Genomic DNA, 14451 nt, shown 5'->3' on the forward strand with positions numbered 1-14451 from the left:
TTCGGCCTGCCCCTCTTTCACTTTCCAACACTGGCCCATCTCAAGACAGCATTTGAAATTCTCTGAATCCATAAAATACAGCCAAGCCATTTTAGCCTCTTCATCTTTAGTTCCTGGCCATGTGCTGCTACCATGTTATGGTGGGTAGGCTTGAGGAAAGTGTTTGAATTCTGGAAACCGTACTGGTGGAGATTTAGCCCTGGTAGCGTCAACCACGGCAGGCAAACAGCAATATCATTGCTATACTAACGCTATATACCAATTCTCAAGTACACATAACAGTAAGACAAGCCCAGGCATGTCTGAGAGCAAGAGTGCCTCTGATGATGATTTAGTACTTAAAGAGCTACTTCAGCAAGCTCCAAGAAAGCAGAGTTCACTAGGAAATACAAACCTAACCTGGGAAAAAAATACATTTGTTTCAAAAGAAAAATAACAATGATAAAAAACTAAAACTGTCAAGTACAACCAGGCTACGAAAGAGGAGATACTAGCAGCTTGTGATGTGTGACCTAAATGTACACAAATGACTCAGCCAGGCATCGCTAGCTGCACCAGCTGGTTGCACTCCATATGACAGGAAGAGCAAATATGGATGGAAATTACTTGTGTGGATACAAAAAGTTCAAGTCCCAAAGCCCAAGATAAAGAAAATATTAAATTAGGTAAAAAAAAAAAAAAAAAAAAAATTCAGTTTTTATTATCGGACAACATTGATCAGGTTCCTGTCGAGCTACAAGGTCAAGTTATTTTAGTCATTGTTGAACTCCAGTGTTAAGCAGTTTATAGTTTTAATTAAAATACGTTTGTACTCACATTTGACTCCTCTTGTGTCACTATTGCTGGCCCCTTGTTCCAATAGATTAACATTTTAATTAAGTAGTATGTCAGCACTGACAGCTGACAGTAGCTTATTAAAGAAAAAGATGGAAAATGTATTTTACGTCCTTACACTTGCAAATACTGCTGCATTCAGAAGTTGTTGTTTTTTTCCTACATCATGAGATATCGTGATCTAATTTTGAGGCTATACTGCCCTACATGGGCCTAACAAACCCATCTCCTAAATACTCCACCAAGTTAGTTAGTGTTCTCATTGTAGTTTTTCTAACACAGAGATCCAGAAGGCACTACGAGATCACTACGCCAGCTTTAGATGAACACTTATCTAAGGCAAACAGGAGCTCGACAAGAACCCAAATTCACTATGCCGCTAGGAGGATGAGACGTGTAACCATGTCTGAAGCATCAAAAACAGCTCAAGGCATCAAGGAGATGAATAGGTATCGGCTGGGCATCCTAGGTAAGAGCGAGAGCAGGTTGAGTTCCTAATATAGTGGTCCATTATTCTCAGCATATTACCAAAACCCCATGATCATCTATCATGGTGTGGAAGAAGCACAAGATAGCACTGCTGCAGAGTCAGAGGAGAGAAAAATCCAGCAGCCTATTTAAAGAGATTAGATAATTGATCAGATTACTGGAATGCACCGGTTAATTAGCAAAACATGTAAATTAGTGCTTACCAGGACTGAGTCATAATTGAATATCAGCCACTTTTTGGAGACTCATATTGACATTATATGATTAGGGATGTAGTAATCTAATATGCTGGATTGGTACAATTTCCAATAATGACTTCATGTGGCCAGATGTGCTATGACATGACAAATCTGGTTTCATTTTTGGTGTCTGGGTTGCTATTATTACAAGTTCAGTGAGGTACAAAGATAATATCCACAGTGTACATGATCATTTCCAAGTTCATTATTTAAAGGAAGTTGGAGATAAAATGAAAAATCAGTTGTTTAAAGAAAAAGGGTTTGACAAATCTGTCCTCATGTAGTTCACAGGAGCAGAACAGAGTGGTTCGAGCACAAAGATGATTTTTTGGGGGGTAAACTTGCATAGATTTGCCATTTTATTGTATTTGTAAACACACACACACACACACACACACACACACACACACACACACACACACACACACAATCCTTGTTCACATAGCAGTAAAATTCATAGATAAAAGAACAATCTTTGTTCTTTTAAATTCTTGTCCTCAAACGTTAATTGCCTTGCCCAGTGTGGCATATGTGCATGGACTCCTAAAGCGAAAACCTTTCTTATTCAGCTCGTCCACGGTCACAGCACATTGTGACATTGCACTGAAAGAAAAGATGACACGCTCTTTAGAGGCTCTTCCCCTTGAGAGTGAGGCCATAAAAGAAGAGGCTAGCTACGCAAGAACAAACATTTCCTTGTCCTCTGCTACATGACTGAACAGTAAGAGTGCAAGGGGAAGCGGGATCATATTTCAGAGCCGGACAATACGGGGCAGAGGCCAACCAGGAGGCACAAAGGGCTGACGCAGTGGTTTTTCACCGAGTTTCTGTAAGTGCGAGCTGATGTGCGTTTGTTCCTGTATGACATGTTGGCATGTAAGCGGGCCAGATCAGGACGTGCACTATGTGTAACACTACATGACCTTTCTATTCTAGTCAACCAGACTCATCACTATACCCATTAGCCAGACTGCTGCTCAATCAGCCTCACTCAGGGAATATTCAACACATCAAACTTGAGCCAGCTAATACCCTCTCAGGGCTGTCAATGCGACTGCTAAATTAATAAATCGACGCACAGTCACACACTTGCAAACGCCTGACACGTGATAGAGCGCCACGGCTTTCTTTTTTGCTACAGAGATGGAAACGGCTCAAAATGAAGATTCGCACAAAAAATTTGCCCTTTGATGGAATTTCGCCTTCTGCTGCTCGTCTTCACAGAAGAGCGCGCGCAAAAGCCAAGAATTCAAAACAAGACTTGCGTCCAAGTTCTCGCTGTAATTTATTGGACGTTGAGCTGCATGAATATTGAGTCACATTTGTGCATGTTTGTGCGAGTGCGTGTCATTGTTCCAGACACGCCACCTACCTTGACAGCAGTTGTGACTCCGTCCTCTGTAGTGCTCTGTCCATTCTGTCAAGACAAGCAGATGAGAAAAAGTCGGTCAGTGTGGATGTTAAGTGCATATATCACATGTGTCTGGATGGGTCTAAAGGAGGAAGAAGCGAGGCACGGCGATATTTGCAAGACTGTGTGGGCGGCAGCAGTCCACTGTATCCAGCACTTTGCTCCTTCACTAGCAAACCTAATAATCTAAGGCCAACACACAATTGCATATCCTCAGTAGGTAAGTCTCACTGAAAAGGGTAATCATTGGTATTTGGAAAACAATGATTCAATGGTAGCTATTGTGAAAATCAACATGCTGTTCCCGCAGAAGAAGTGAGTGACTAACTTTGAACATATGGTGGGATTTCAGACAGATTAGTTGATTAGATGTGGATCTCATTCCACTGCAACAAAGATAAAAAAAAAGAGAGAGAGAGACAGAAAAAGCCACAGCAGAACGATAACAAGAGGAGAGTGATGTAATTTTTACATAGCAGGGGCTGCGATGATGTCAGTCCAAATCAGGATCATTGGTCAGAGAGGCCAGGCAGACGAAGACCGACTGTCTAGCTGGCTAAGAGCATTTAGACATTTAATAAGAGCTTGCATGAGGTTCAAACACCTCTTCAAAACACAGAATAGTGTGTTTAAACTCTTTCATCTTTATCTCAGGTATCCAGGCCTGAGGTGCACAACACCAGTCTAGAATTTGTTGCAACTGTATGCAAGTTTAATAACTGAACTGCATTAATATGCAAAGTTACGACTCATAACATCTTGACATTATGGCAATATCTACACAAATATTTTTTTTGCATTCTTTAATTTTTAACGAGACAGAAGAAGTCAGTGCAATTTAGCAAAAATGAAAGACCCATATGAAATTGGTTATTATTTAAAACTGTTTTGATATAGCTTAAATCCCACAATAGGCACAAACTTCATTTTAATGGCATAAGCGATTAACGGTGCACTCTGGCATTACTAATGTTCATCAGAGGCTGTCTCGTCACAAAATGTGTCTCCTAGCTTCTGCATTTTGCATTAGAAGAGAAGGCTATCTCAAAAGCAAGTTCTGTTAAGTTCTGTTTAATATGACACTGCACTGCTAGGTTCAAATAACCTGACCTCAGTTTCTTGCATGACCCCACTCTTTCATCAGATCCACCCTTCATGCTCAGGGCCTGTGTACTTTAAACTCTACTTTTTGAGATTCCTTATAACTGAATGCTTTCAGTGATTAAGGAAACACATGAGTGAGGACTTTAAAAAAAAACCTCCCCACCCCATTTCCGCTTTATGCTTTGTTTTTCCCATTTCAGAATGAGACTGTTCACTTCCTTGATGCAGTCTTCCTCTTCCCTCATACTACAGAAAACACAACAGGGAGTCAACACAATGACAAGCAATAAACAGAAAGGACGTAAATTGTATTGAAATGAACAATCCTGGGAGTTTCTTTCTATAGGTGCTTACTCTGATGATCATTTGACGTATTATCCAATGCCGAGCTGGTTTATAGACCAAAATGTAATTATGAACACAGAAAAGTCCCAAAAGATTTTGGTCCACCATGAAATACCAGCTGGAAAGCATGTGATTGCTTGATGAACGACTTTCTTTTTTAACGTGACCATAATCTCAAACACAGCGCCAATGCAGTTACAGCATACCTGGAGATCAGTCATGGATTGTCCTCCCCAGAGCCCAGACCTCAACATTATTGAGGCAGTATGGGATCATCTTTACAGGCAACAGAAGAAAAGAGAGCCAACATCCAAAGGACAGTGTTGATATATCGCCTGGAGAACTATTCCCAAAGACAACTTAAAGAAGTTACCAGAAAGCTTGTCTAAGAAAGTTCAGACTGCGTTGAAGAATGACGGCAGTCATGACAAAGATTTACTCTCAAGTTTATTAGAATTGTGCAAACTGCTTATGTCTTATATACTGTATTTCCAAGTATGGTTACACATATTTACAAGTATCCTGGAAAAATATGAACAAATTAGGGGTGACTCAGGACTTTTGCCCAATACTGTTTAAATACATTGTTTTGTTAACTGTAGACTTAAACAGCATATATGTATACATGCATTAAACAATTCTATTTATTTTTTATTGCTATAATTTAATGTTTGTCTGAATCAGGTCACTCTTGTAAATGAGACATTAAATAAAGGCTAAATAAATATACCTGCTCAATAATATACGCATGTACATTAAATATTTATTTTACTTATTTATCAAATAAGAGGAAATAGAGAAAAGAAAATCTGTAAAAGGTGACAAAACAGACAACTATTCCTTACACACTTAACTGTAAAGTACACCACTTACAGCTTTGTTTTACTTTTACTTATCTGTTCTGGCTGTTCCTGTATAGAAACGCTGAGTGCAGTAGGGGAAATTTCTTGTGTGTGCTGATTAATACAGCTTGATTTTAAGATACAGGCACAGGCAGCGACAGCAGAGCAGCTTTGCTACTCTCGTTTGCTGAAAGGAAAAAAAAGGCCCTCTGACAAAAAGCACGCAGACTGTGGATTTAGTTTACTGTCGCTGTAATACCTCAGAACACATTCGCTCCCGTTCTGCAAGACTGGATGTGCCTGCCGACCGAATGAGATGGCTCATTTTCTGCTTTGAGTTTTATTCCAGTAGTACTTCTAAATTGCAGGGATAGTACAGCTCTCTACACCTCCAGGCATTTTTACAAGTTGGACTTTAATCATGATCAAGGGGGGGAGATTTAATTTAGTCATTCTGCACCACTCATAAAGATTTTAATAGCCGTAATGTGAGGGGATAGGGTAGAAAACTGAAAAATGGAAGCAATTTAATGGCGAAGTACGGTCAAAAGTTGGGCCCAGATGTGTTTAAGGAATGATAAAGGAAATCTTGAGGAAGTGCAGAGTCTGTTGGTGTAATAGACACCTCAGGCTACTTTGAAGGAACTCTCCCCGCCTTACTATACCCTCTGGTATTCCCTATGTCGGTGTGGCTAGCTTTGTTTGTACCAGGATTGGGGATTCTATTTGTGTGAATGTAACTGTGCAAGTTTGTGTTTGCGGTTCGCGTCGTCTTTCTGACGTTGCTGCTCAACACATTTCAACCTCATTAGCACTGCATGGCTGATCCAAGTGGCCCAGTTAATGGTGCTTTTCCCCCCCAGTGGGTTTCCTTAGTGAGAGCACAGGCACACAAAAAAGGGCATATACATATGTTCAAAGTGTGCTGTTTCAATACGAACACAGAAGCAAAGAAAATGTGCAATGGGAGAAATTTTCAGACCACAAGCATGCTGTAAACAGATTTAAAGACCAACGTGTTAAGCAAGTCTGAGCCAGACAGCAGAAATTCACATTTTTCTCACAGGACTCTGTATGATTAGGCAAATTAAAAAAATCTCAGAGCACTGGTGGTCTGTGTGAGTTTGACAGATAAGTCCACGTTTTACAGTGTGAGCAGTACGGCCCTGTAACTAGGCAACTAAGAAATACAATAACCACTTATTCTCTATGCCTGTAATACTATCTGAAAGAATTTCTCGTAATCTGATCAGTGAATATTGACAGCTTCTAGTCAGTTCCAGAAAAAGGATAATAGGTGTTTCTCCTTTTTACTGTGTGCCAAGTAGTTCCTTTCAGAAGTCGGCAACCTTAAAAGGATAGAGAGTAGCACTACTGCCTACAGGTATGGCTGAGGCTGTGCAATGTACCCCTCAGGCTTTAGTGACTTTAGATTAATATTTACCTCTAAAAACCAAAAAAGGTATTAGAACTCAATCTTTCTTTGAACCTATCAAGCTGAGGGTTATGTTATCACATGCCTTCCTCCACTCCCAGGTGCTCAGGTGTTCCACAGATCACACCCAGATTAGCTGCAGCTAAGCCCGCCAGTGCGAACACACACACACACAGAGCAAAGCATGAATGTGAAATGAACTTGTGCACACTCTCAAGAACCTGACAGCACACTGCTGACCACACCTTGCTAGGAAACGGCACACATTCCATCTATCAATCTTACTTATTTTAACCTTCGCCACATAAGCTTGTGGAATCCTGCTCTGTAAGCCACGGCATGAGAAGTTCTTATAAATAAACATGCATGTTTACATGTTAATTTTAAGCCAACAGATGTGGGCCCAGATCTGGACTGAAATACATTCTAACCCAACCTGCCCAGCTTGTACATGACAGCTTTCTACCACCATCTCACCGCACTTATGAGCTTTTAAACCTGAGCAGCCACAGAAGTGAAAGGGAAATCTTGTGAACTTAAAAATTAAACAAAACAGAAGGTCGATGTGGAAAATATGTCGAATATGAGTGGAGGAATTTACTCATTTGGATCAGCGCAGTTTTTCCTCTATTTGAAATCCACAATTACTAAATACTGACATAAGCATGACTCAGAACTTTTGGTGGACCTGCCTCAACGTAGTAGTGACAGGGGCTCATGCAGGTGCTAGTGACTCAGCTGGGACAGCATGAGCATATTTGTTAAAGTGCCTTTATCAGGGATGAATCACTGAAGTTCATTCACAACAGATATGGCATAAAAGGTCTCAATCAAACACTTTTTTTCCCCCAAATCGCTCACTTCACACATTTCTCTCTTGCTTGCTTTGTCACAGAATAAAGCACAAAAGCGAATTTAACCGATTTCCATTCATGGCACGGTGATGAGCTCCAAACACAAGTACTTTTATTATGAGTGATGAAGGGAAAACAGACTTCCCATCAGTTGGTGTATCAGAGCACATCATTCTCTGTGTGGGTTTTTTTTCCCCTTTTCTTTTTTTTCTAAATCATCCAAAAGTGCATATCTCTGTCTGTTCCATCTGCCCATGTGACTCGCATGTTCACTGGCACGGCCTCCTGTCTAAAACTCAAGCTTTCTGCTCAATCAATCTGATCCCAAAGCTATTTGAAACCAAAGTGTGCAGCTGGTTGGTAGGTTGGTGGAGATAAATGGCAGAGATCCCATCCTGACTGGCAGTGTTTGTCTGATCTAACCAATTACAGATCTTGGATTTCAGTAACCAACGCTGAAATACAATTAAAAAAAACCCAAACAAAATATAGATATACATACAAAAAAAAAAAATATATATATATATCCTGATTTTTTACACACACACTTTTTTTAAACCAGGAATTGCACAGATTTGATTCACAGAGTTGTAACTATAACACGTTCGAAAGGCAGGGCCCTTTCACAGCGTTAAACTTAGCACTCTTCACAGGCTCTGCACCACCATCTGTTCAGCTGTGAAATGCTACTCAGCCAACTCACATGCTGCAGAATACTGTCAATAGTGGAGCCTGTGTGAACAAACGATGTCAAGATGACTCTGTTTGAATGTTAACCAAAGACTTTTCTTTCCATTCATTATACTCTTAGACTCATATTTCTCTCCTCCAACAGTAACTGCCGTAACTGGATCTGTAGGGGGAGATGTTTCAATTTCCAAATCTTCATATTAACTGCAGAGGTCTAATTTGTGAAGACTTGTTAAGCTGTCTGGGATTTTTCTTGAGTTAAATTTAAACAATTTCACATTTTCTCTAACCAAGTTAAATTCCCACTGCTATCACATCAGAATGATTACGCAGACTGAGAGGTAGAAAAATGAGCTTCATTTCTAAATGACAGATCTCGCAAAGCTGATTGAGGAGACTAGCAGTAGTGTGCACGAAGCTATTCATTGTAGAGATCAGGCACCTGAAACAGGAGCATCACATCACTTTACCCACTTAATTGCAGGGGTAATTAAAAAGAGCAAATCCATACAACCAGACAGCGTCTACTGTCAGTATTATTACTACAAGCCGGGTTTTGCTTTAAAACACAGCAAACTAGAGAGACTAGACTAGATTGCGGTTTGATTTTTTTTCCCCTTCATAACCATAAATGTGGTAGCTTGCAAGCAGCACCTGAAGTGCTCATTAATAATAATGCAACAACACAATTACAGGAGGGTGGGCAACACTGTGGCTACAAATCTCTCTCACTGTTTCCCCAATTCTATAAGTCCTGAAGTGAAATATGAGGGAAAAAAAATATTGCAAAGCATGCTGAACACTGATATGCATGCATTTGTGATTATATTGCTTTACATGCATCTTGGGTGTGTGCCGTGCACTTTTTTATAGCTTATTTTATACTGTGTGCACCTCCCTAGGACTTACAGATGGACACCAGATAGCATTCAAATCTGATAGCAGGCATCCTCCCTCGTGTAAGCAGGTTGTTTCTGTGCACTATGCCGGACAAATGTTTACAGTTTAACCTGCAACTCATTAGCATTAAATTATAAGAGTCAAAATTAGACTTGAAATCTATCACCCACCATAATCAGGCTGAAGCTTCTCTCACTGTGATTACCCTATATACCGCAAACAGCGATCTATAGAAGCCACTATAGAGGTGATAACAGTGAGAGAGTGTGAAGATGAGCCTTTACACGACACGACAAACTGGTCTACCCTGTGGAGTTGAGCTTTGCAATTGAGTTGATCGTGAGCTTCAGTGACTGACTAGAAAGTGAATTAAACTGGGGGGTATTTAAGCTACTTTTAGGGAAATTCAAAGCTCTCAAATGAACTGATAATAATGAAGCATTTTTCTATTGGTTAAGGGAGCCCGGCAAAGCTTTGGATTGGTTCTTTTACCCCTCCCAAAAACCTGAATATCAGTGAAGATTTTTGAATGGACAAGTCAGTCTGATTGCAAAACTTGTGTTACCCCAATTACAAATACACGTTTTATTGTGTAGATTGATAGATTATCATTTATACAACAAGCCGGTGTCGCTTCTAAAAGGCGCCTATTCACTCGTTTCAAGTAAGTTTACTCTCAATCCCTTTTTATAGAAAGTGGTGACTGGTGAACACAGTGGATGTGGGGTTGTTCGTGAAAAAGCACACGCAAATGTTGGCTGTTTTAATCTGAAAAAACAAAATGCGCAAAAACGCACAAAAAATCCGCCCAAGCCATGCACCCAGTGCCCACACTGTCACCTCTCTTTACCTCCGTTTCGAGCTGCACTAGTTCCATTGTGGGCCATGGCTCCGCGATTTGTGCAAGAGGCATTTTCGCCGGATTTTCAGTTTCCCCCTCAGCTGCTCAGGTGCGAATTTTGGTCAGTCCTGGTTCGTCCCAACCGCTCCTATCAAGTGCAGTTCCGAGAAGCTCCTCACTCAGGTCCCGAGTCCAGTCACAGGAGATTTATCAGCACTTTGCTCTCTACAGAGCGGAGGGGGACACACATACGGTCTCTGCAGTCAAGAGCTTTGCAAACAAACGTAATCCCCGTGATTTGACTTCGGCGACGATGGGTAACTCGTGCGTATTTGTTGAAAGTGATTATCCTGTTGGAAACAGCACAAACACACACCCAAAGCAAGCGTGTCCTTTCAGGTAAGCGCGTTGGCTTGCTCGGGATTTTGGTTTGACAAGCGGGAGAGAAGAGCGCAGAGAGCAACACTGATCCAAGCTCCTTTAATGAGGCTGTGCGAGAGTCTAATGCCACCTAAAGGAATTAGCCGGAGCCCGGACTGTCCTTGCAATCGACGCCGTATCGGATCTTTATTTACGTCTTCCTGTGCGCTCGTGAATTCATCCAGTCAGAACGGCAAGACTTCTCTCTGTCCGCCAGCTTCCCAACGCTATGCGATACGCGCAGAGACCTCAGTGTGGCTCTGTAGTACGAGCGGGGATGCAACTCGAGCTGTTATTGGCAGGCTCCGGCAGGATTTTATCCAGCCCCCTTCTGGGCTTGTTCCGCCCAAGTCTGATCGCGCCATCATCTGGTAGAGAGTGGATCTGCAACTACGTAATGCGTACCGGGAGCCTGCTGCCGATGGAACGGCCTCCTTTCTTTGATGATGTGGTGCAGCAGGTGCATCAGAGGAGTAAAGATCCCTGGCCTTTCAAAGGGGAACCTTTAAATCACCATCAGCTAAAAGCATTGGAGGAATATTGGATTGCACAATATACTGATCACAGATGGACTTGCCAGCGCAGAGTCCAATAGAGAGTAGTAGTTCTCCTACCCAGAATGGCACTGCTTTCCTCAGCCAGGCCTCTCAATTTTTTAATTCAATGAAATTACATTTAGTGCACACTGGCTTTTGGACCTGCATCATCACTTCCTCTGGGTCTAAAAATGACATGCACCATTGCAAACATTACATAACATTTGTGGTTACACAATGATGTAAAGAATTCAAGAGAAGGGAGCAGAAGAGACTAGAATCAAAGGTCGTGACCAGTGGTGTTTTATTCTTTCCGGACATTACTCTGATGCAGCATTCTCTTCATTGACAACAGCTCTTGTGAAGGTCCTTGTAATCTTCAGCGATATAATACAGCCCTCCACCCTCAACACTTCTCCGCTTCATTCACTGCTAAGTGGATTTTGCTCTTGGCCAGCTTTGGTTACTATTGGCAACTGGAGGGCATAAAAAACGCCTTGTGTTGTGGATCTGATACATTTTTGATTCAAACCAAGATGGGGAAAGCAATGTATTCACAGAAACACAAATAAAAAATTAAGTGGAATGGAAAATTGCTCACAATTTGGCACCTTTCTTTCAGTGGCGGCGTTATCTAGGTCTAAAATTCTACTGCTGCATTGATGTAGCCTGTTTATCTGAGCGCTGTAAGATGTTAAACACAAAAGAAATGAACTAGAGAAGGAAGTGCTTCTTCTCTTGTGTAGCCGCACTTTATTTCTAACCTGTTGGCAGCACCTCTTCTGTTTACTCAAGAAAAACTGCCACACTAATTAATGTCTCAAGGGTTACTGCAGTTTTCTATTAATATTCATACTATATAACAACAACAACAATAAAAAATACACATGCATATACCCACTCAAACATTGCACACACAGAGGTTTGAAAGGGGGGGAAGGGAATATGCTGACTTTCCTTTTCCCTTCTAATATCGCAGTGTTTATGTGTAGCCTATTTATCGTGTAACAAATTCATACCATCAAGAAGTGACCAAAGGGTGACATCACCCTTCCTAAGTGGAGTATTACGCATCATGCTGACATTGTATGCAATATAGAAAGTCACAGCTCACCCAGAGATTGCATTAACCCATTTATTTGTCTCCTGTGGTAAAAAGAGCTGCTAAGAGAAAGCTCATGGCACCTCAGCCATACGACAGACCATCCTTTTCTTTTCATCATCTCTCATCCTCCCTCTCCTCATTATTCCTTGACCATTATGTGCTGGGCAAGTGTCGCTCTCTCCTCTTTCTCTCTCCCCACCTCTCCAAGGATACCAGTCGAATGATCCTGATGGTTTGCCACTGTGCACGGCTCATCCTGTGTTATATGACACTTTTGGTGTGAGCCTTCAGTGGAAGTGAGGGGTGTAAATAAAGGCAATTTATAGGAGGAAATAAAGTGATTATCTAGAGTGTTGAAAGGTCACATCAAGAGATTTAGGAAGAGTGCAGATCACCTAAAATCAATACAATGTAAACTGCAAATTATAAGCAACAAGGGAGGCAAACCTGATAAAACAAATAACCGAACAAATGAAAGTCGAGACTGTCTTTGTGTTAGGAGTGCAGTCCACTGCTATACTAACTACAAGGAATCTCTTATTCTGTTCATGGTGCTCTGGTGATATCACATCTTACACAGATGAGTCAGAGGTGTTTCCCATCCAGTGACTCTGGGGATGCCCTACCCCCACGTTCAACAGGAAATGGGCAATATGACTCTATACAGCTTCATATGCACGTGCAGCGGAGCAAGACTAGCTTATTGGAAAGATGACTAAAGCGTGTTTGTTGAGCTGTTGAAGCCAAGAAGCAGCAAAGTAGATGGCTTGTTCGGTCCCCCTAAAGGGCTGCCTGCAAAGTAGACAAACGGATGCAAACCTGACCTTGTTGATTAACCTCATTTTCATTTTGAGCTGAAATCACAGAGGTAAAAAGGAGAGAGTGAGACCGAGCATGCGGAAGGAGAAACAATGAATCGTGTTATGTAAGTCCCAGTAAACAGGGCAATTAAAATGCAAATACATGGATACTCCAATTGTGAAGTGGCAGTCGGTTTCGAAAAAGCATCTCAAAATAAATCTGCTTATCTATTGCCTTTGCTTTTCTCTGATTTATTATTTCTATTGCTCTTTTACTTTTTTGTATTTTTGCATTACTATTGTGCCATAGATGTACATTAATTTTTCATCTGTATTTTCCAGTGTACAGTTGCACTTCTTTAACATCAACTGAGTGAACCAAGCACTTTGTCTGTATTTACTGTATTTCAGCATTTATTAAACGTTTTCTTTCTGCTGTCGAAATGTGACATATAATAAAATAAACAGTAGACATAGCCTATTTTATTTACACAAGACTGATACCACATGGATTTCTAACAACTCCTTTATTCTTAAACCAGGGAGGTACACAGGAAAAATGGTTAGCAACACATTATTAGTAGCAGTATTGGTATATTTCTGTTTGTATATGTGTGTATGTTGGAACAACCTTACATATAACCTGATATATAAATGATATATGTAAGGTTAATATATTTTAAACAGTTATGTTTTATGTTTTCTTTCCTACACAGCTTTATAACAATGAGTAGATCTGCAACAATCTAAGGTTAAGTATAATTCTGTTTATGGGTAGTTAATCCAAAGGATTAATTTGATTATGCAACAGAGACACCAGGAAATTACTGCACTGAACAAATTAATTAACTGCTCAATAGTGAAGCAAAGGTAATTATTCAATCTCTGCTGACTGACTAGAGAAGGACAAGATGCAGTTATAATGACTGAAAATACATCCTGGCTTTGTGTCATACACAAATCATGAACAAAGAGAAGAAAGAGTTATTATATTTCAAACATCTGTGGAATTTCCATTAAGAAATAGTTAAAAGGACAGAATGATTAAGGATAAAGCCCACTGGCAAAACTGATTGGGCATAGAAATTCATAAAAGAGAATCAAGCAGAGTCAAAATACTTTAATAATCCCTAACAAAATTATGTGGGTTACAGTTATTCCAAGAAAAGAGTGAGGAATAAAGAAGACAAGACAGGTTATAGATTTAAATGACACAGACACTTTGTTTTACACTAACAGCTTGTACACCTCTCCGGTCTACAAACAGCAAATCTTCACTGTCGAGTAAAAAGGATGTTGCAAACAAACAGCATGTTGAGGCTTGAAGTTGTAGCCCAGGTATTTGGGCTTGGCCAGTAGGTGGGCCAAGAACATGCCTATACAAAAATATACATTAAAACAAAAACAATCCCAGAGACCAAAGTCAGCAAGAACAAACAACTATCTAAGATTGTGATGTCAGTGAGTTTCAGTGTGACCTGTAACCCACTTAAAGTCAAAAGTCACGATTATAAAGGCTATTATTAGGTTTTTGTAGACTGGAAAACAGGAAAGCCAAAGAACAGCTTAAGCGATCCATGTCCAATAAAAGTGCTCTTTCTAAATT

General features: G+C 40.5%; 1 protein-coding gene across 2 annotated transcripts in view; it reads right to left on the minus strand.

Moving 5' to 3' along the window:
- The window catches only part of rps6ka1 (ribosomal protein S6 kinase a, polypeptide 1), a 50839-nt gene that overhangs the window by 34381 nt on the left and 2007 nt on the right, over positions 1-14451 (minus strand). The window contains exons 1-2 of one of the 2 annotated variants that reach the window (XM_085142545.1): positions 9994-10733; positions 2935-2979 (exon numbers count right to left, since the gene is read on the minus strand). In XM_085142545.1, coding sequence (XP_084998671.1) covers positions 2935-2979; positions 9994-10056 — 108 coding nt within the window. In that variant the 5' untranslated portion in view covers positions 10057-10733. Of the gene's footprint in view, positions 1-2934; positions 2980-9993; positions 10734-14451 lie in introns of those variants that run through there. The other variant, XM_085142542.1, reaches the window with a different exon arrangement.

This window comes from Neolamprologus multifasciatus, chromosome 19, assembly GCF_963576455.1.
Source record: "Neolamprologus multifasciatus chromosome 19, fNeoMul1.2, whole genome shotgun sequence".
Taxonomy (NCBI): domain Eukaryota; kingdom Metazoa; phylum Chordata; class Actinopteri; order Cichliformes; family Cichlidae; genus Neolamprologus; species Neolamprologus multifasciatus.